At 33.6% G+C, this 20,749-nt stretch overlaps 1 protein-coding gene across 2 annotated transcripts; it reads right to left on the bottom strand.

Annotated features, from left to right (window-relative positions):
• Nucleotides 1-351: 351 nt before the first annotated feature.
• LOC132560273 (calnexin-like) lies at nucleotides 352-20,686 on the bottom strand. 2 transcript variants are annotated; one of them, XM_060224946.1, is made up of 22 exons: nucleotides 20,620-20,686; nucleotides 18,878-19,041; nucleotides 18,182-18,261; nucleotides 17,880-17,938; nucleotides 17,634-17,698; nucleotides 17,185-17,261; nucleotides 15,965-16,046; nucleotides 15,215-15,283; nucleotides 14,301-14,348; nucleotides 13,847-13,922; nucleotides 13,505-13,583; nucleotides 13,065-13,139; nucleotides 12,241-12,276; nucleotides 11,557-11,670; nucleotides 11,180-11,220; nucleotides 9,401-9,516; nucleotides 8,906-8,980; nucleotides 8,538-8,681; nucleotides 7,652-7,777; nucleotides 5,907-6,071; nucleotides 5,517-5,593; nucleotides 352-4,800 (listed from the first exon to the last, which is right to left on the bottom strand). In XM_060224946.1, the coding sequence occupies exons 2-22, from the start codon at nucleotides 19,019-19,021 to the stop codon at nucleotides 4,761-4,763; spliced, it is 1,788 nt and encodes a 595-aa protein (XP_060080929.1). In that variant the 5' UTR covers nucleotides 19,022-19,041; nucleotides 20,620-20,686; the 3' UTR covers nucleotides 352-4,760. The 2 variants fall into 2 exon arrangements, with proteins under 2 accessions (XP_060080929.1, XP_060080921.1); XM_060224938.1 differs by lacking the exon at nucleotides 7,652-7,777 and adding an exon at nucleotides 6,926-7,057.
• Between the last annotated feature and the right edge of the window lie 63 nt (nucleotides 20,687-20,749).

Raw genomic sequence — 20,749 nt, 5'->3', positions numbered from 1 at the left:
CGGTAACAAATATTAAGAAATCTTCTTCCAGGAGAAGTGGTACCAGTTACACCTATTTATGGGGTTAATGTATGTCTATAAACAAGGTAAATTATAACCGTTATGCTTAATCTGGATAGCGTCCCTTTTCCTAACTACTTAGTAAATAATTCTAAACACAGTTTGTGAACAATTCCATTTTTCTTCAGGAATGCAACTTTCCTGCCTTCCTAGGTATCTCCGTTGCCACTCCAAACCTCTTCACTTCCAGACGTCCCATCCCCGCGCGCTTACTTTCCAAACCATGGATCTGCTAATGCCCATATTTGGCCATATTTACTATCAAACAAAATAAATAATGCAAACCCGTAGTTATCAAAAGACATGTCTTTATTTCTGACTGATTATATCATTGATATTACAGATTTCCGAAATTTTATCCCCATCAATACCCCAAAGTATCATCAACTTCAGAACAAACTCAATTCAGGAGTTGGAACTGGTAAAATTTTATGTGAAATTTTAGGAATACCAATAAAAACGTATTAAGACATTGTTTTCATTGTACTAGAAAGTAAATGCCAAGTACTTTAGTCATGTCTATTGAATGACAATACACTGATATTAAGTTCTAGATGCCTACAATGTATTCCAGGTAACTCTCAAATACTTTCATTTCTAAAGATATTTTCTTTAATAAAGAAATGTTTTGCTTATTTGGCAAAATATCTTAATTAACACCTTACAAGCACGTGTTCCAAAATTGTGAAAAACTATGGCTAGTGGACATAATGTTAAAGCTGTTTCAGCCTGTAAGTTTGTGGTAAAACACTCATTTCAACAAACATAACATGAGATAGGATCAACTGTATTATCTGTACCATTATATACTATTGCCTTATAAAGTAACTGTTCATCATCACACCTTTAGTGCTAGGTATACTCCAACATTCTGCTAGTTACAACACTTATCACTCCAATATCAAAATTATTAAAATGAATATAAATTTAGTAGACATACCTTTCAAAGTAAAAGATAATTTAGGGCTTATTGTGAAGCAGACCAATATTTTTCAAAATCTCATTTATCATAGAGCTAGGTTTTAGGTAACTGCAAACACTTCTCATTTGCATTAGTGTCTATTGGATTTTATTGTGATCTTGCAATGTCCTAAATACCATTTGGGCAATCATTTTCTATTAAATGATGGATAACACCAGAACAGGTCCTACATCCCACATTGTGATCTCCTCAACTGACAAGATGTTTCCATGAGCTTTCAGTGCCAAAAAAATGTATGTATCCATCCTAGCATACAGCTAACCCATGATTACATTAGATGTATACAAACATACAACATACCTATGTTTATAGTATATTTACTCTTATCATACAGTATATCCATGTTTACAGTAAATTTTCTCTCAACATACAACATACCTATGTTTATAGTAAATTTACTCTTAACATACTGTATATCCATGTTTACAGTAAATTTTCTCTCAACATACAACATACCTATGTTTTATAGTAAATTTACTCTTAACATACAGTATATCCATGTTTACAGTAAATTTTCTCTCAAAATACAATGTACCCATGTTTATAGTAAATTTACTCCCAAAACACAACATACCCATTTTCAACAGTAGATTTATTAACATACAGTGTTTACATTAAAGTTATCAGAAACTACTAGAAATTTATATCTATGATGAACTGCATATTCATTCTGATTACACGGACTATACTTTGGTATAATATGATCAACTTCAAATTATTGTAGTATGGTTACATTCTGTTAATAACTATAATCAAATTAGAACACAAGGTGAAAAAAATACTGTACTTCGCCTTATCATAATGTACAAATCTTAAAAAGGTAAATAATGCTCAGTCTTCTCCCCAGTATATTTTTTACACAGCACATCTAAGTAACAGTGAGAATGAATGTGTTCGACTAGATGTTCATTATATCAAATAGATTACAACATAGTGGAATCTCCTCAATCTGAACATACCATTAAGTTTGAGGTGGTGCTTTTGTTTTAATGTCCAATGTTTTACTGTTACAAAACATCATGATTTTATAATGTTCCTATTTTAGCAAAAGCATACATAATCAAGACATCCATTATAATAGTCTATTTAACCTCAGAATTCTTTTCTAACATTGTTTTGTACTTCAGCAACTTTAAAACTTAATTACATTTGCAAAGATTTACATCTTACAGGCAGAAAAAATGACCAGTCTGAATGAAAAAGATAATAAAGATAAGTTCCATGATGTTTACAATGTAGGCTACTCTATTTTTCAGTATCGAATAAAAATAATGGAGCTATGTTCTGATCCAACAACAGAAAGTATAGCTAAGTAGAACATAAAATGAGATGTAGACAATCATTTGTGAGGCTCAAATTAGCGATAGACTATTAAAATCTAAACAAAAATCCTCAGATCATGCCTCTATATTACAATACTATGGTCATGTAATAGACACCATGAGAGCAGTGGTAAGTTATGTAACTGGTATCCCAAACTGAACAGTTCTTGTAGGTCAGTGATCGAAGAATTCCACAGAACTCCTACATAATCTATATCTTTAACAATGAAATAATGATCATTGTTCCTTAACAAGGAGACAATCAACATGTCATACAGAAACAACAGGCTTTGTTAGCCTGGACATACTTAAACACATTATGTATGTGGTTTGATTACATAAAGGTTTTCATAGGTTAAGGTAAAAAAGCAAGAATATTGTACATCTAGGGACATCATATTCAAAACACAGGTAGATAAATTAGAAAATCAGACAATCATTAAATGACAATATTATCTACTGGTCTTCACACATTTCTTACACATAATCCACATTCAAAATGATCATTTTCTCAAAAGGTTAAAACAAACCTGGGCCAGACTCACTTTACTATTACAGTTTTCAAGACAGTGATGTTAAGTGTTTTCAGGATAAAAACAAAGTCAGGAGTGGCTCATATAAATATACCCTTGATCTCATTTTTCTTTTTGATTATCTATTACAGGGACAACATATTAAGCAGTTCGTGAGATACATTTTACTAATGTTTTTTATTTCAAAATCGTAAAGGTTGACCAATGACCTTTAACCTTGTCCAATGGTCACCAAAATTTTATCAGGTGTAGACCTTGGTAGGGTGATGCTATGGTGCGATTAAGAAATAAATCTGTTCATAGATTCATGAAATATCTTGTACACAAGTTTATTAAAGATGCATGTATAGATGGAAACACATGATTACCAGATATACCCCCTTATCTAATAAGTGGGGGTATAATAAAGATGTATTCTTGGCATGTGGAAGAACAGATTTGCATAAATAGAAATATCTAAACCTTCATGGATACAGCATAACTTATCTCCATGGACACACTAATGTTTGAACAAGTGTACATAATGAAGTGTATAAAGCTAATGAACTGAACATGTTAATGAGATCAATAGTCTGGACATGTACACAAATCAAAAAGGACACACTATTGTGCTTCAATGAGCAATACAACAAGAAACAAGGGTCTTAATAGATGAAATAAAATACCATATAGAGCCCTTGTCTACCTCTGGGTAAACAAACAAAATTTTGGGTTTAAAAAAGGACATTCATGTTTTACAAGACACGAGGAAACCACTACTTTATGTTACAATTCCCTGCCTAGTTAAACATAAATGTGACAACATTACAAAATATGGATTCATATCTGGCATGTTTCACAGTAGATATCATTTACCACCTGCCTGAAACACAGATGTCTGTAACAACTACCACCTGAAGCATATCTTTAGTTAACTGTGAAGGAAGAAGAAATGACACATACACAAAACCATGACATACACTAGGAACTGCATGCATACTCGAACTTCAACCACATAAAGACCGTCTTAAACACATGACCTTGGATAACATTTGTACTAACAAGTAAATTAAAAACTCTCTAATCCTCCACAATACTTATGTCCATATAATAATACACTGCACTATCTAACTGACGCATAATCACTTCCTCAGCTTACATACCGGTACATTAACAAAATATGTACTCTCACCCATTCCTTGTGGAGTGACGTTATGCCACAAATGTCAACATACACATTGCTTAATCTTTAACACAATGTTTCTCTACAATGAACATCCATTTAGAAATATCTGTTGAGATGAGATTAAAAATCACCCTTTAACCAAAGCTGTAGAACACAAAATTACCTGATCAATTGAAGATTTCAACAAGAACAGTGGCATATTCTCAAGACCTGGTCATATATCCCACGGTCATCAAGCAGGAGTTTTGAAGGATTATTTCAAAAAAGAGATAAAAAGTATAACTTTCCAAAGTCTGGTAAGATCATGTTGAAAATTGAGTTAGGGTTTTTAATAAAAATAGAAAGTTATGACACTGTTTGAAGGCAATTAAATGATAATTTCAACACTTATTTGGAAAGAGATCTGGACAGATATGTCGTAGATGACCAGGGCATTTATCAATGAATACCACTCACAGGATGTAGGACCCTCATGGCATCAACTCACACAACTACATAGGTGTATTACTAATTATCTGTGCATCTTTATCCACTGTCCCTGGAGGGAAACGGACACTCATCTTCACACATGGACATCACAGGGAATAACTCCAACCTAAAAGAGCCATCCGGACAGTGGATTATATTCTTCTTTTAACAACTTGCACACACAAACCACCCATAACTTATCACTGCATCAGTCTCCTATTAACAGTGAGTTAATCTTTCCTAGACTTCCTCTTCCTTGGTGATGATCTCCTATAAAAGACAAAGAAATTCTTATTGATGAAGTAGAGTAACTGGAAAGCGGACAGTGTCATAGATCTTTTGAGAAGTGAAGGAGACCACCAAGCTCTTTGCGGTGTCAATAACGAGCATTTTGGAAAGTTTTCAAGTCTGTAAATAAATTACCTAATTTAGTAAGTTACTGGTTAGGCATTTCATAATTTGAGATCATTTATTATATTTATAATGCACATTTAAAAAAAAAAAAAAAAAAAAAAAAAGAATTAGAAATGGCAGAAATTTATGATGCAAGGTTGTCTTCAGTATTTCTAAATAGATCTAAAAAAGGTTCAGCTGTCACTTGAAGATTTATGATGTAATGTCATTATAAATGGAAGGAAAGGAATCATGTCCAAGATTGGCACTAATCACTTACCTGCATGATGTATGTAAAGTGAAAATTGCAAAGTGTTTTGAGGATTTTTCTACAACATGAGGACTAATATTTTTTCTGAATCTAAATGCTTGTACTGGGAATTCATAAAATCAGCTATTCAATTTTTGATAACTAGATTCAACTTAAGTCATAGGCTTGTAAGACCATGCTCATGGTTATCTCTAAAAAATTTAACAATCTACCATGTACATCACAAGTTTTCAAAATAATGATTTTTTTTACACATATTCCATATAAAAAGGTCATATTTAATGAAAGTAAACAGTGTTTGATTTGTGATACCCTAGCTTACCTAGGTGAATCTACATTTTGGGATGTATTCTCAGCTACTTCTGTTTCCTCTTCATCTTCTTCATCCGCATCATTTGTCTGTGAGTAAAGATATCATGATTAAATATTGTTTCCCATCTCTTAGCTCCCACTTCAGAAATATGCCACATATACAAAACTGTATTTGCCTTTACTAGGAAGGAGGTCTTCCTACATGGAAAGGGTGGACAACTTGGAAAGATTTATGCCTTCAGAAATGTGGAACAATATTTCATCAATTCAGAAACATGATATTATTTTATCCTTTCACTTTTGAAAACTATGAAATTACAATTCATTTTTCTGTGAACAAAACTTATCCTATATTAAATATGGTGCAACTTTTAAATCAATTAATAAAGAAATTGTATACCTCATCTGCCTCTAGATCAGCTTTGGACTTCCTTGGTGGAGATGGGTTATCTCCCCCTGGTCCAACATCTTCACCTTCCTCCTCTTCTTCTCCCTCTTCCTTCTCTTCAGTTTCATCTGGAGATGATTCATCAGTCTTCTTCTTGTGACTCTCAATCTTTTCCGGCTGCAACACAATTTTAGAGTTATTTCATTCAATATTCAAAGATAAAAAAATGTTATCCTTGCTTTAATCCAAGATGATATGGCAAGCCAATCTTATCATGGTTTTTTGTGGGTTATGAATATTTTAATAAAATGGACTCATTCTATGTAACAAAAGTGTTTTTCAGGGAAAAACAAGTCAAAATCTATACAATTCACAAAAATTAAGAAAAGTATGTTACAAAAGAAAACCAAGTATTTTTTAAATCTATACCATTAAGTTATATCATACACACAGACATGTAAGAAACACTATCCTATCAGGAATTCTATAAAGACATCATGCAACTATTTAATATTTTGATAAAAACAGCAGCTGAATCTACTTCAGCTCAGAGTTTATGCTGAGAACTCAGCAGTAAAAACATCAAAGACCCAAGGATCTGTTTGTCTGAAATGATATGTACCTACCCATTTAACTAAAGGCAACCATTGAAGTCACCAATGGAAAACAAAGGAAGTGTTCTTAAATTACTCAGTGCAGGCATGTATTCTGGTTATTTTAATCAAAGAAAGAACAATTCAAACTATAATTTTCAACGTCAAAGATGGCTGTCTGTCAACTATTTAAGTTTTCAAGTCAGTCCCATAATCAAATATGCACAACTGGGACTAAGGGATACCATTATATGAAATTTGACTTATAGCAATCCAGCAATCCAAGACTACTGCCTGTGGGTCAAGTTGTATTTTTGACCAGTCTTAAATTTGAAAAAAAAAAAACAAAAAAAACAAAAAAAAACCACTGGAACACCCAAATACGATAGTATTAGTGTAGTGTTAGTCAAACAAAGCACTGTGAGAAGGCAGCAGTACCGTTATGGGTCCGGTCCTTGGGCAAAGACATATGGACAGCAGGAGTACAGGCAGTAAAAGAACAACTATATAAATGGCCCAGAGCCAGGGATATTGGTCAGCAGCTGTATGCAGGGTCTTCCACAAGCTTCCCTGTATCCACAACAAAACCATCATATCAACATGCATCACATGATAACAGACTAGTGAACAGAAGATGTTCTATCCATCAAAGTACACATTGTGTCTGGTCTCATAAGTTTTTTTTGTTTCAACAAAAATGGCATTTCTTTGAATACAAAATTTGAGTTAGGTATATTAAAAGTAAAACATCTAGTTCACTCTCCTAGACTCCAAAATCATATTTTCAGTTTCCTGCTTATAACTTCTCAGAAAATTGGGAAGTATCCATAAAATTAAACCTGGTGTCCTCAGGTGCAATAGATGTTTTACTGTAGAAATCCTCATAAGAACACTGTAGGGTTTTTTCATCATTTATTCAAGATTTATATTGACAATGTGCACTAGGGTTAGAACATCTTCTCTCTACCAGTCTGATCAGACTGTACAACATATCAACTAACAACATTGGGACACATAACCTATTCCTGCCAACTTTAACTAAATACACAGGCATGGTGTCACATAACCAGTTTAGAAAATCTGGCACTGGGAATCAGGTGAAGTGTCCATATGCTGTGAGTTACATACACTAATTTTCCATTCTATGCCCCTACTATGGCTTACCTCAGATTTAGACATACAGCAATATGCTATGATCAGAACAATCGGCAGTACAACTACTACGAGAATGACTGCCCAGAGCCAAGGCCTATCCTTGGTAGCATCTAACACTGCATCAACAACACTTCTCTGAAAAGTCATGGCATAAATGGTCAGTTTATCTTCATAAATTACAAATGGAATCAAGCGAACTATACAAATGTGATAATGTATGATAAGCACAATAACTCATCAAATATTATTTTAGTTTTAAAATTATAAAACTAAAATAATCCCCACCCACCCCGCCCTACCGAAAACGTTGTTTAGATCTAAAGGTAAACATACCAGGAGTATCAGTGAGTAATGCTCCCAGAAAAAAACTATATCTGAGGGGTTGCAGGCCCAACAGTGTTGCACTGCATATTTTCTTGAAATGATCAATGTATACACCAAGTTTCATTTTCCTAGTACAAGCAATTCAAAACTTGCTCTGGTCTCAATAAATAACACAGGGCAATAACTTTGTAAATAAGGGATTGCAGGCCCTGAATTTGGTACACTGCATATTATCTTAAAATGGTCAACGTATACATCAAGTTTCATTTTCTTAGTTTAAATGCAAGCAAAGTTATGCTCCTGACACAAAAGTTTATCAAAGTATTTAAGGGTTTTGGGCCTTGAATTTGGTGCCCTAAACATCATCTTAGTATGACCAATGTATCACCAACTTTCATGATCCTTGCTTAACTGTAGGCAAAGTTATGCTCCAGTCACAAAAGGATAGATTGACAAAGCAGCGACCGTATGTTCCTGAAAATTTTCAAGGAGCATAAAAATTTCTAATCATGGAGTAAGTTTTGTATGTGAACTTTTTCTGTTCTGTTGATGTGACTTGGGATTAGCTTACTCCTGACTTAGCCTTCTCTTGTACAGATTTTATCTCCCATGTCTCCACAGCCCACTGCTCAGCCACTGATTTGTCATCTGTGATTAGGAAATTGTCAAAAACAATGTCATCATTCATAGACCACAGCTCCAGTCCTACAGCACCCTGTAATAGAGATCAATATTTCAATGTTAATTTCCATTTTTCACTACATTCCATACCTGAAGAACTTTACCACTAACAAAGATTTCCTCAACAAGTCATGTGAAAACTTCCATTGTAAAGAAAATTGCTTTAATAAGCCATTCATTTTAAAATAATATTTATGAATTTTAATGTTTTCGTATCTTACAAAAAACAATGCAGGCATAACATTTCTTTAAACTTACAACAGAGGTCATTTTGTATGGCTCAAGATCTTCAAAGTAGGCAGGGTTCTCTATCTTCCTTGGCTTCCACACACCCTTGAAAACAAAATTAAAAAATGTATTAAATCTACTGCACCTAAATTATTAATTCTGAAATAAAAACAAAAAGTCTTAACAGAGGCCAAATTTCATTAATATATATAAATGGTATTTCATATTTTCTGAGAGTCAAAAAGGTTGAAATCCACCAATCTGCCACACACAAGATTTTAATCTCTGTTAAACTGAGGGGCAGTAGAACCTTCCCTTCAATATTATAACCATGGAACAGCTTTTCTCATCTTAACGGCCAATATAACATAGGTATATTGGTAAAGCATTACATCTACAGAGTTTGTCATATATCTAACCATTCAGGTAATGAAATTGGAAAAAAGAAAATCAAAATGATTATATGTAATATTCTCCTTGAACACAAGAGTCCATTCTAGTTTTAACCCACTACTTAAACCTTACCTGGTAGTCTGGGTTATCGATGACAGGGGCAGACCACTTGCCCTTGTATTTAGGGTTTTTAATGCTAGGTTTCTCCCATTTACCACAGCCTGGGGCATTCTGACATTTGGGGTTGTCTGTAAAAGAACCACAAAGTATCAGCATTCATCATTTCATGATTATGGTAACGTCACTAATAACACCCAACAAACATATGTTATATGTACAACACCTTGACTATATCATCAAAAGAGGTATCATCGATACATACTATCATTTGTTTGTGTGCTGGGATTATTGCTCAGTGAACAGTCAGGATGATTTATAGGCATGGTTTAATTGTAGTAGCTAGTCACTGAAAAACAAACAGGAGGCCTGTCACATGCTGTTCTCACCAAAACAAATTGGGATAAGTGTTATGCCCAATGAAGCAACCAAACAGCACTCAACTTTCTCAACTTTCAGATACACACAAACCACCACAGGTAGGGAGCATCACACCATATGTCTCTGATATTCACCGGAGGTTATGTACACCAGCACTCTACCCTACCTCTGATATTCACCGGAGGTTATGTACACCAACTCTCTACCCTACCTCTGATATCCACCTGTGGTTATGTACACCAACACTCTACCCTACCTCTGATATCCACCTGTGGTTATGTACACCAACTCTCTACCCTACCTCTGATATCCACCTGTGGTTATGTACACCAACACTCTACCCTACCTCTGATATCCACCTGTGGTTATGTACACCAACTCTCTACCCTACCTCTGATATCCACCTGAGGTCATGTACACCAACACTCTACCCTACCTCTGATATCCACCGGAGGTTATGTACACCAGCACTCTACCCTACCTCTGATATTCACCGGAGGTTATGTACACCAACTCTCTACCCTACCTCTGATATCCACCCGAGGTTATGTACACCAGCACTCTACCCTACCTCTGATATCCACCTGAGGTTATGTACACCAACACTCTACCCTACCTCTGATATCCACCTGAGGTCATGTACACCAACACTCTACCCTACCTCTGATATCCACCTGTGGTTATGTACACCAACTCTCTACCCTACCTCTGATATCCACCCGAGGTTATGTACACCAGCACTCTACCCTACCTCTGATATCCACCTGAGGTTATGTACACCAACACTCTACCCTACCTCTGATATCCACCTGAGGTCATGTACACCAACACTCTACCCTACCTCTGATATCCACCTGTGGTTATGTACACCAACTCTCTACCCTACCTCTGATATCCACCTGTGGTTATGTACACCAACACTCTACCCTATCTCTGATATCCACCTGTGGTTATGTACACCAACACTCTACCCTACCTCTGATATCCACCTGTGGTTATGTACACCAACTGAACTTTCACTGCCCCAAAACTATTGAACAGAATTCCAATGAAATGGTTTAATCAAAACAAGTTAAATCAATATTTATATTCAATTACTTGACACAAGTATATCAGGAGAGGACATTTAAATTGATGCTGAAACTAAAAGGAAGAAATATTGAATGCTTTGTACTGCCCCCAGGGAAAAAGTTCTATCCAGTGAAATTATTTCAGCCTCCACAGAGAACCTAACTTTATATTTTACTAATGTCAGCCTGCACGGAAAACCTAACTTTATATTTTACTAATGTCAGCCTCCACAGAGAACCTAACTTTATATTTTACTAATGTCAGCCTCCACAGAGAACCTAACTTTATATTTTACTAACATGGTTTGGATTGCATTTGCTCTACTTCATCTATAATACTTACTTATAAGTGGAGCCTCCCAGTCACCATCCATGTCATCATCCCTGTCAAAGAAAATAATGTCTCATCTTATTCCATTTCAACTGAAATAAAACATTTAATGATATTTCTATCAAACCTTAAAACATGAATTCTCTCTGATTCCTTCCATGACAAATGCAAATAAACTCAAAAGCAAAAGGAATTAACATTTGCCTTTGTGTGCTCATCAGTCTTGTCTTAAAAACAATGTTACACTCCTGCACTTTACAAAGCTTTTTCCTATGAAGTGTATTAACATCACATGCTTATACATGTGGCTGACTGAACACTATTATCACAATTCAATATTTATCAAATATCTATTTCAAATACTAAAACAGTATATATGGAGAGCCTACCAGTCAGATGGTTTCTCTGCCTCTGGGTCTGGAATTAGCTCTGATTCTTCTTCTAGCCAACCACTGGGCATAACTGCATCCTCATCCACAATCTTTTCTGGTTCGCTCTCATCCCTGTCAGCCAATAAGGAAAATTTACAATACATAAACATTTTTGGGTATCTATATATGTGGTATATGATGAGTGCAAAATATTTCTCAAATTTCCCCTAGAAAATCAGTAACACAAAGGTGTATGTTTCCTTCGAAACATCATTTTGTAGTACTATTATTTCACACATGGTGCAGTTTTAATGCTAACATGTTTTTTTTAAGTTTCAGAATCTGTATAATTTCTCTAAAATTTGAAAGTCAAATGGATATCAAAATGGCACCTCCAATCATAACTTCAACCCCTGCTGCTAAATGTTTTAAAGTATATTTACATCACTATTTAAATGAAGAGAAGTATAATACACAAGAACATCGTATGAATGCACACACACATGATCAAAACTTCTAAACTACTCCTCACTAAATGATCAGAACCATTTCTTTCATACATGAAATAGAAGTTATCGTAAAACCTCCATTTTTCATGTAAACAAATATTTCAGATTGAAACAACATCCTCTAAAATCTTAGTATCTGACCTTAAAAATAAGTCCTTGAAATGAATGGACTATATAAAAAATGTGAACTTACCAGTCTTCTGGTTTGGAAGCTTCAGGATCTTGAATTCTGAAGAAAAATAAAAACAAAATTTCAAACCAGTCCTCTATCTACCATCTATATGGAGAATAAGGTAAGATATTGAAATCTTTCTTGATTATTGAAATCAATTTTAATTGTTCTAACATCAAATTAAGTGTATGTTGTATGATAGTAATATTTTCCTATGGCACATGATCGTTCGTCAGTTAAATTGTGTTTCGATCACTTCCATTTGTTAGCTGTATTTTTTTTTGTAACCTCAAAATTTCAGACATGCTTCAATTTCCATGTTTCAGTTTTCTGTAAATCAATATTTATTTCCTCTTGAATTTCTGATCACACAACGTTCTACTGTATTTCAAATCTTAATGTTTAAGACCTTGTTTCAGATTTAAATATGAGCAGAGCTCAACGGTGAAAAGACAAAGATCAGAGTAACCAATTCTAGTATAGACACATATTCTCAAATATATGTAAAAAAACAGAGCTAAGTATAAAACAATTTTGTTTTAACCTTAAGGAGATAAAGAAGCAAAATATAGACTTTAACCAATAAGTACAATTTACAAACAAAATCTGAAGAGACTTCATTAATTATGCAAGGTAATAATTTCATAAATGAACAATGTCTGTCAAAATCATGGACATTATAGTCATCATAACCAGGGGTATGTTAAACAAAGCTGTTCAGTATTATTGCTTAACAATGACATCCTGTAATAATCGAAATTAAATTTCAATGCAGTATAAATATCTGTTTAGATTAGAACAAGGAATTGATGTGATGTTGCAAAGCGCAATTTAAAGCCACTTACTTTTCCCTTTCATCCCAATCAGATGGTTTCTTGTCATTGGGGTCATCGATTTCTTTTGGTGGATTGACAGGGGGACTAAAATACAATTAATCCAAATAAATATCTATTATTGATATCTCAATTAGAGTATCACTGTTATATAGACACCATGGTGGTGAATGACAAAGTTAACAATGCATCTTAACCTAAACAAGATCAACAAACTTTAACAATTTCTTAATGGCTATTTGTATATCACCCTGTGAATGTGAACATCCAGAACCGTTGTAAAAAAATACATAAACATACTATTATCTGCTAAATCTGGTAAAAAAGAAAAATATTACAAACTTAAGCAATAGTTTTTAACACAATGGTACATACATGTACTATATTTTTGTTTACTGATGTTGTTTTGATGCCCAATGAAGCAAAACAAAAGAGATTTCATTGGTACTGACCTGACATCATCGAGCAAACTCCCCTCATTCACCAAACTGTTGTCCACCAACATCTCAAAAGTGTTGTCAGGGTTTACAACTATAAACATAAAAGTCTTTCACTTCACTTCAATTTGTGTACTCACATGCTGATTTTTGCTTTAATCTGATGATCAACAAACTCTCTGAAAAACTGTACATTTATACTAAGAATCCTGCCAAGTTAGATTAAAAATATCTGAATGAAATTACTTCTAAGTAATAGTATTACAACATACTTTTTCCATGCATGACTGAACATATTGCATGAACACATCCCATTGCATATTTACAAATGTGTGTATGTGTCTTAATGTAACATACCCAATGTATACATATGTGTCTTCTTGTCGGAGAAATGTTTGTCAATGTTAGTGGTTGGTTTTTTGGCATGTTTCTCCTGTAAATGAAATGAAACAGAAATGTGAACTTTCAACCATCAATTCTCAATCATTGAATTAATGCATTTTCAATTATCTTTTTTATCCCAAAGTATCCAAGGCAAAATTGGTCTCAATTGAATATACATATATACCCCTAAAAATGCATCAAAAACTTTCTATTAGTAAAGAAAACGAAAACGCATCAAAAACCAATGAAAATTTTTGATTATCCAGTTAAAGAACATATACCACTTTCTCCAATAGACTTGCCACAATAATGATTGCATTGTGGTGAATACCTTGTACCTATAATAGCTGATTACTTTTGTTATTATAATATTCCTATGACATCAGCCACAAATGTTAAAACCGTTGGTTAGAGAGTCATCACTTACCTCATACTCTCCGGTCACTGGGTTCTTATGTCGGAAGATAAAGTGAAGCTAAGAAGAGAAAAAGAACACTATCAATATCGACTGGTCTTGAAGGAATCTTGTTTTTTTTTTTAAATATTTTTGCTTAAGTACCTAACATTTCATTTAATTCGTACACAAATATATGAGTATAAGTAATCACTGCCGGAGAACAGTACCAAACAAAGTACTATAACATTTTCTACCTTTCGTCTATGCAATTCAACTGATACAGAATTCTGTGTGTAGTAATATTACTAAAAATAATTTTACCACCTTCACATTTTTAACGGACAGTCAGAAAGAGATTAAGTTTTCAATATCTATTACTATTCTTGATACTCTGCCAAATCATGAAATCTTATGATGACAGCCATTCCACTTGTTCCAATTTGTGAGACTTACAGTCCACCTGTTTATGATCATAGGTACCAAAACAAGAGGCCTATTTGGTCTGTAATGGTAACGTTTTATCAATCTTGCTGTAGTGAACATCATAAGTTATTGTGGATGTTTATCAGTTTGCATTTTCCCTAGCTATTCTTTCAAAATTTAGCTTATTTGACACAATACATTTCAACTCTGTATAGGTTGAAAACCAAATCTTTAAATCGGTTATTTTGGAATCATATTCACCAGCTATCATGATTTCAGGCATCTTAATCACACAGAAGTAATTTCAATATTTTGATATATTTCATCTCTGTGACACTCCTTGATCGTTTGTGAGCCAGACAATGGATATCATCGTCTGCTGTTTGGACAGTTAAGCTAAAAGCTAGTCAGGTAGCTACTCCAGGCCTTTATCTGCTCAAGTATTTATCATCAGGTATATTTTGCCAATTTTCGATGTCATTCACATCAGTCTTGTGTACATTTGAGTAAGGAAATCTTACTTTATGGTCCATGCCACACTTGTCGGGTCCAAACATAACAGTGTAGGGAGTCTTGTCATGGAACTTTTTCTGGAAATCAAATCAAATGAAAAGATAATCTTAATGACTGATTAAACAGATTGTCTATTACAGAAGTCAGTCTATAGCTTTGTTCAGGTAAATCTAGTGAGAAGTTCTATACTTTTAACTAACAGCAATAGTGTTAAATCTAGGGTTTTTAATAAAACTAAAGTGACAGATTACAGGTGATCACAAACATGGGTTTTTTTTTAGGAATTCAAACATTTCATTTCAGAAAATTCTATTCTTTTTCAATCTTGCCAGTTTATCCAATATGACAATATATGGTAGCTCTAGCAGTTTCATATGACTTTATGAAAACTCTAATACATAATAAGCATGTCAAAATGTCTGTATAATTACAGAAGACAAATAAAATTTTAACAGAGATATGTTCCCTGAATGTGCAAAAGACACAAAAGTGAATAAAGTGTAGCGTCTTTCAATACAAATTAAGAATGACACAAAGTAGAGCCAAATAATGAATTCTATGTTGTACAGCTGTTTTATAATTCCTAGACTCGCCACTGGTGATGTTAAGGGAATAAATTATGACACCTAAGAGATTTCTGTAGAGCACAAATTACTTCAATAACATATTATGTTCTAGTTGTCTTAAAATTGTATCAATCTGGAGAATCCAGTCTTTCATATCTGTAATTCTGTGAAGATAAGAGAGTATACACTTACCAGATCCAGCTTCTTGTCATCAGAGAGAAGTTTGACATAAGCTCCACCACAGTCAATGCCATTCTGGAATTTTACTTCATATCTACAAAAAAAGAAACGTGTGTATGTTACTAGGTTACAATGCGACAATGGACTGTTCTCAATTTCTCAAATTGTTAGGACTATTACAGATGAAGTATCATACTTTTTCATTATCAATAAGGATAAGGAATATAACTGTAAAATAATAGCAAGGGATGAAAAATGAAGTCGTGAAACAAAATTAATCTAGGAGCAGATCTTACAGTACAATTCACTAAACAAGATAGTTCATGTTTCACAGATCATAATTTCATTTCAGATTAATAAATTCTTTTTTCAAGATGTTTCAATGTTTTTTTCCTAACAATATATGAATGGCCATCACTCATTTTCATTATCATATCAGTATAAACAGGTGATAGTAATGGCTTGCAAACCATATAGCAAGTTATACATCTACTTCATTTTAAATATTTTCCTGACCCTGCGGTAAGTCCGGAGTATATGCCAAAAATCAAATATAGCAAAACAGTATCCTCCAATATGATATATAAAATCACCAAGGCCTTGTCGAGACCTTACGGATAGTTTTTGCAGCATGGTTATATTACTTCTTTTGGATAAACAAGTACATTTTAGCGACAGGTTCAGGATCTTTAGTATTTCTAAAATATGACCAATGTACTAGAACCAGATGATCAGCTTAGCATGAATGTGTTTGTGTATGTATATTAAAACCTAGTAATTTTATATGAAATCACGACTGTTCCCATGTTACGACCTTGAGACTAACTTTCAAGGTCAATTACTGGCTAATGCTGGTAGTATCCAGCTATCTCCTCTTGCCAGTCAAAGATAAAGGATATGGATCTAAACTTTTATTTTGTGATAAATAAAAATTGGGTAAATCCTAAAGGACAGATCCTGATATATGGTCAGTACCATCATGTGGTTGTATTCACTATGCACAATAAGCCTCAGTGTATACATCAATGGTAGGATTCTTAAACATTTTAATGGCACTACATTATCAATAAGAAATTGTCTATATGGTAAGATATTTTAAACAGGAATGAGTGCAAATACCAGGACATCTTCTTAATAAAATCATAATATGTCAGAATTGAAATGATTAATCACAAATAGAAACATTCTAATCTAACACAGATTCTCTCAAAGAATTAATGAAAAAAACTTACTGTACAATGAACGGTTTTCCTGAAAATGTGTATGGTTTGTCCAGTTTGGATGATATGGCATGATGCTTAGCCTTTGTCTAAAATATAACAAAAAACAGTGAAAAATTATAGATCACATTCTATCTATTGTTTACATATTATAAACAGAATGCAAGAATGGCAAAACACAGAAATATGATAAATACATTATAAGGATTAGTTCAGCATTGATGCATGTGTCAATACTATTGATTTCATATTTCCTACTGTTTACATTGAAAGTTGTAAGAATGGAAAGAAAGACATTATTTTTCACCCGCTGTGGTCAAGACACAAACTCATGGAAGAGGTTATGGCTGTGAATAAGTGTGTAAAGCTTCACAAAGAAGTAAGAACAAAGACACTGTGGGCTAAGGGCAGATCTTTAATCCCTTCAGTGACTCGTCATGAGGGGGTAATAATCAACTAACCTTCAACAACAAAGCCAAATCTCCTTCCATAGCATTATCTTTGGGCTCCTCTAGACTCCATTTTCCTGATCAAGTAGACAACAAATATACAAACTTCAGTATTCTGAACTTTTTCATTTCTGAATTAACAGTTAAAAAGATAATCATTGATCAAAGTATTTCTTTTTTCACTGACAATGACATTGCCCTAACCATGCTGAGATCTGGCAAAATACAGATCAACACAGTTCAAAACAGCTTGCTCACCATCATATTTGGCAATAGTCTCATCAGTGTCATCTTTCTTGGCTTGAGAAACAGTCCACCTATGAAATGGGGAAAAGACTGACGGTTACCATTTTACATACATTGTAATGATTGTATAAGAGATGAAGCTGATAAATTATTGTCAGTAAGAGATTCATTTTTCTGCAAAGTCGGACTGAAGAATTTCATCTGCTGTACCCATTACATGATCTTAAGAGGCAAATGAACATGGTATCTTGTTCAGTATTTTTATATTTAATGTCATGACACATAAATATGCTAAATGCAGTAGGTAAAAATACCTTGTCTTGAAGTCATCTTTGTCACTGAATGGTTCTGCTAGGTATGCATTTCCTTTCAATGTAGGTGGTTTATATGGGATCTGCAAAAAGTACAATCAGTGTACAATAAAACCTGGCTTAACATCATGAGTTACTTGTCATCAGAAAATGTATCAGTAATGATAATCAGAAGGTGGCATTAACAGATCATATACTTTTTTTGGATGTTTCAACCAGAAAAGTGAATTTTCTAATGCAACAAATTGACTTGTTTACAGAAATTACTTGAAGTCAAAATATTTTTACCAGATAATCTGTTTTTTTTTCACCCTTTAGCACCGTGCTATCTTTCTTTTCCTTTTAGTTGATTTATTCAAAATTCACAATCTGCTTTCATAAACTATCATGAATGATTATACCATATATCATGGTAAACATGGTCATTTTTGTGCTAGTTCTAGCTGCAAGGTTATGAGATGAGTCATCAGGTGATGTTTTATCTCAGAATTTAGTCTGATACTGAAGACAACTCTATGGGAGTCTTATTCCAAGTTTCTAATTTCTGTCTCAATGACATTACAAACATTTACTTATCAGTATAACATGTAAAGAAAATATGATACAATTATATCACATATATACTCTATGAATTCCTGATCTGTGATTTAGTTATGAAAACCAATTCTTGCGTAAGGTTTCTTTTAATTAGACAATTACTTTTTCAATGCTCTCCTCCTCTTCCTCCTCCTCTACAGTAACATCATCATTGTCTTCATCATCTTCATCCAAACTCTCACAATTGACCCGTGTGACAGTTATCAGGAAAAGTATTCCAAACAGAAGGAACTGAATCTTCATCATCAGATTTAGTACTGGCAATTCTGGGGAAAAAATCATTCAGTTAAAATGTTTTATCTTCGCTGTACTTTCCGATTGAATTTGAAAGTCAACTGATCATACATATATTACTACATACATTAATATTAATAACAACAATTGATTATTGAACAGAATACATCTTCTGCAATTTTTCATTTTCAAAATCAGTATTGCCAATACCAAACATCACATTTGTATGTATTTACATGTTTTGTGCTATGTTTAAACAAAATTTTGACTACATTAGATATCCAAAAACAATTAGTATTTTTTCCATGTTGTGATGACTTTAGCAACAAGTGTGTCACCACAATACAGAAAGCACAAGGTGACCATCTATGACTGTAACATAATAAATAAATGTAAATTAAACTCATTAACAAATACAGGTGACTTGTTACAATAAAAGCTATACATATGACAGTAAAACAATTAATCTGTTACAAAACTCGTTATTAAGAAGCATTCCTGTTTACAATGGTATCAGCAACATACTCCTGTCTGAAGCAGTTTTAGAAATATCAGTCGAAAAATGAAATTATGTCAACTCCAATCATATCAAAGTTTCCTACCTTTCCATATATATATATATAGATACCATGGTAATTCATATTTACTAGTGACAGCACTAGTGTGTCGAGGTACACAGGGTCCAAATTTAAATCAACTCTATATCAGCATGATTATTGATCGTGATATCCGTGGCTTTAATATAAAAGCCATAAATCTAACAAATACTTTATTCTTCAACTAGTACTCCAAATAATGTCCCGATATAATTGCCATGTACCAGTGTATTTTTGCTGCATTCTGCAGTGACGGAAAATATTTCTGAATGACTTAACATACTTTTTAAGCATGAATATATGCGAGTTTTGTTAGTTGTACTACAAAAGCTTAATTATCGGGGTGAGTCGTAAATAGCCCTTAAATTTTGGACTTTATTTTTTGGGGTAACAAATAAATATTTTTATCTACACCACCAGGCATAAATCGGTGAAGCATCAACGTAGATTAAACAAGAATCCTTTAACATTTTGATGGCCGAAACTTTAAATGTTGCATGGTTTAAATATGTAGTCAGTGTCCGAGGTAATTTTGGCTCGGGAAAGAACGATAAAAGTGATTCGGCAAAGACTCGCCACATTTTCTTTTCCCTCGTCAAAATATAGCCAACATCGTATGACAATGACCATGTATTCGATATTAATGCATAGTCATGTGCCTACCTGCACGTGAAGACCTATACAGTAATTTACTGTAAAGTGTATGTGGGTTAGCCTTGCCGTCTAGACGTGTGATTAAGATTAAGCTAAATTCTACTTTCTTAGTAAAGAGTTGCAAATATGTAATACAACGTATTAATTTTAGGAAACAAAGACACAGCGAATTCGTGATATACAAACATAACATTTTGACGTTGACAATTGACATTGTGGATGTTAAAATTTTCATGATGACCGAAATACAAAATATTCGAAATCTTTGCGAATCAGCATTTCACAGGACAACTGCCAAAATAAACATGCGAACGGAACTTCGTCTCTCATACTTTTTTGTTTAGAATGCTCAACACTTACAATCACTGTAAATAAGAATTTCCAAGTCTAGTGCACAGACGCCGGCGTGTTTCACATGTCTTCTCGATTGCTGCCGTACCATTAAACGTGGAGGCGTTTGATTGGTATTTTGAAACAGGACATTTGATTG

This window comes from Ylistrum balloti, unplaced genomic scaffold (assembly GCF_031769215.1).
Source record: "Ylistrum balloti isolate Yb309-2 unplaced genomic scaffold, AGI_CSIRO_Ybal_v1 Utg369666, whole genome shotgun sequence".
Lineage (NCBI taxonomy): Eukaryota > Metazoa > Mollusca > Bivalvia > Pectinida > Pectinidae > Ylistrum > Ylistrum balloti.
Note: the sequence above shows the minus strand (reverse complement) of the source record. Positions and strands in the feature narration are given on the sequence as shown.

Bases quoted from the DNA above. Each gene is read 5' to 3' on its own strand.
- LOC132560273 (XM_060224938.1), bottom strand. From the start codon at position 19,021: ATGATGAAGATTCAGTTCCTTCTGTTTGGAATACTTTTCCTGATAACT. The intron at 12,277-13,064 runs GTAAGTGGCTTT...ATTTTTCTTCAG, and splicing joins GATTGGGATGAAAGGGAAAA to AATTCAAGATCCTGAAGCTT. The intron at 11,671-12,240 runs GTAAGTTCACAT...ATTGGCTGACAG, and splicing joins GCTTCCAAACCAGAAGACTG to GGATGAGAGCGAACCAGAAA.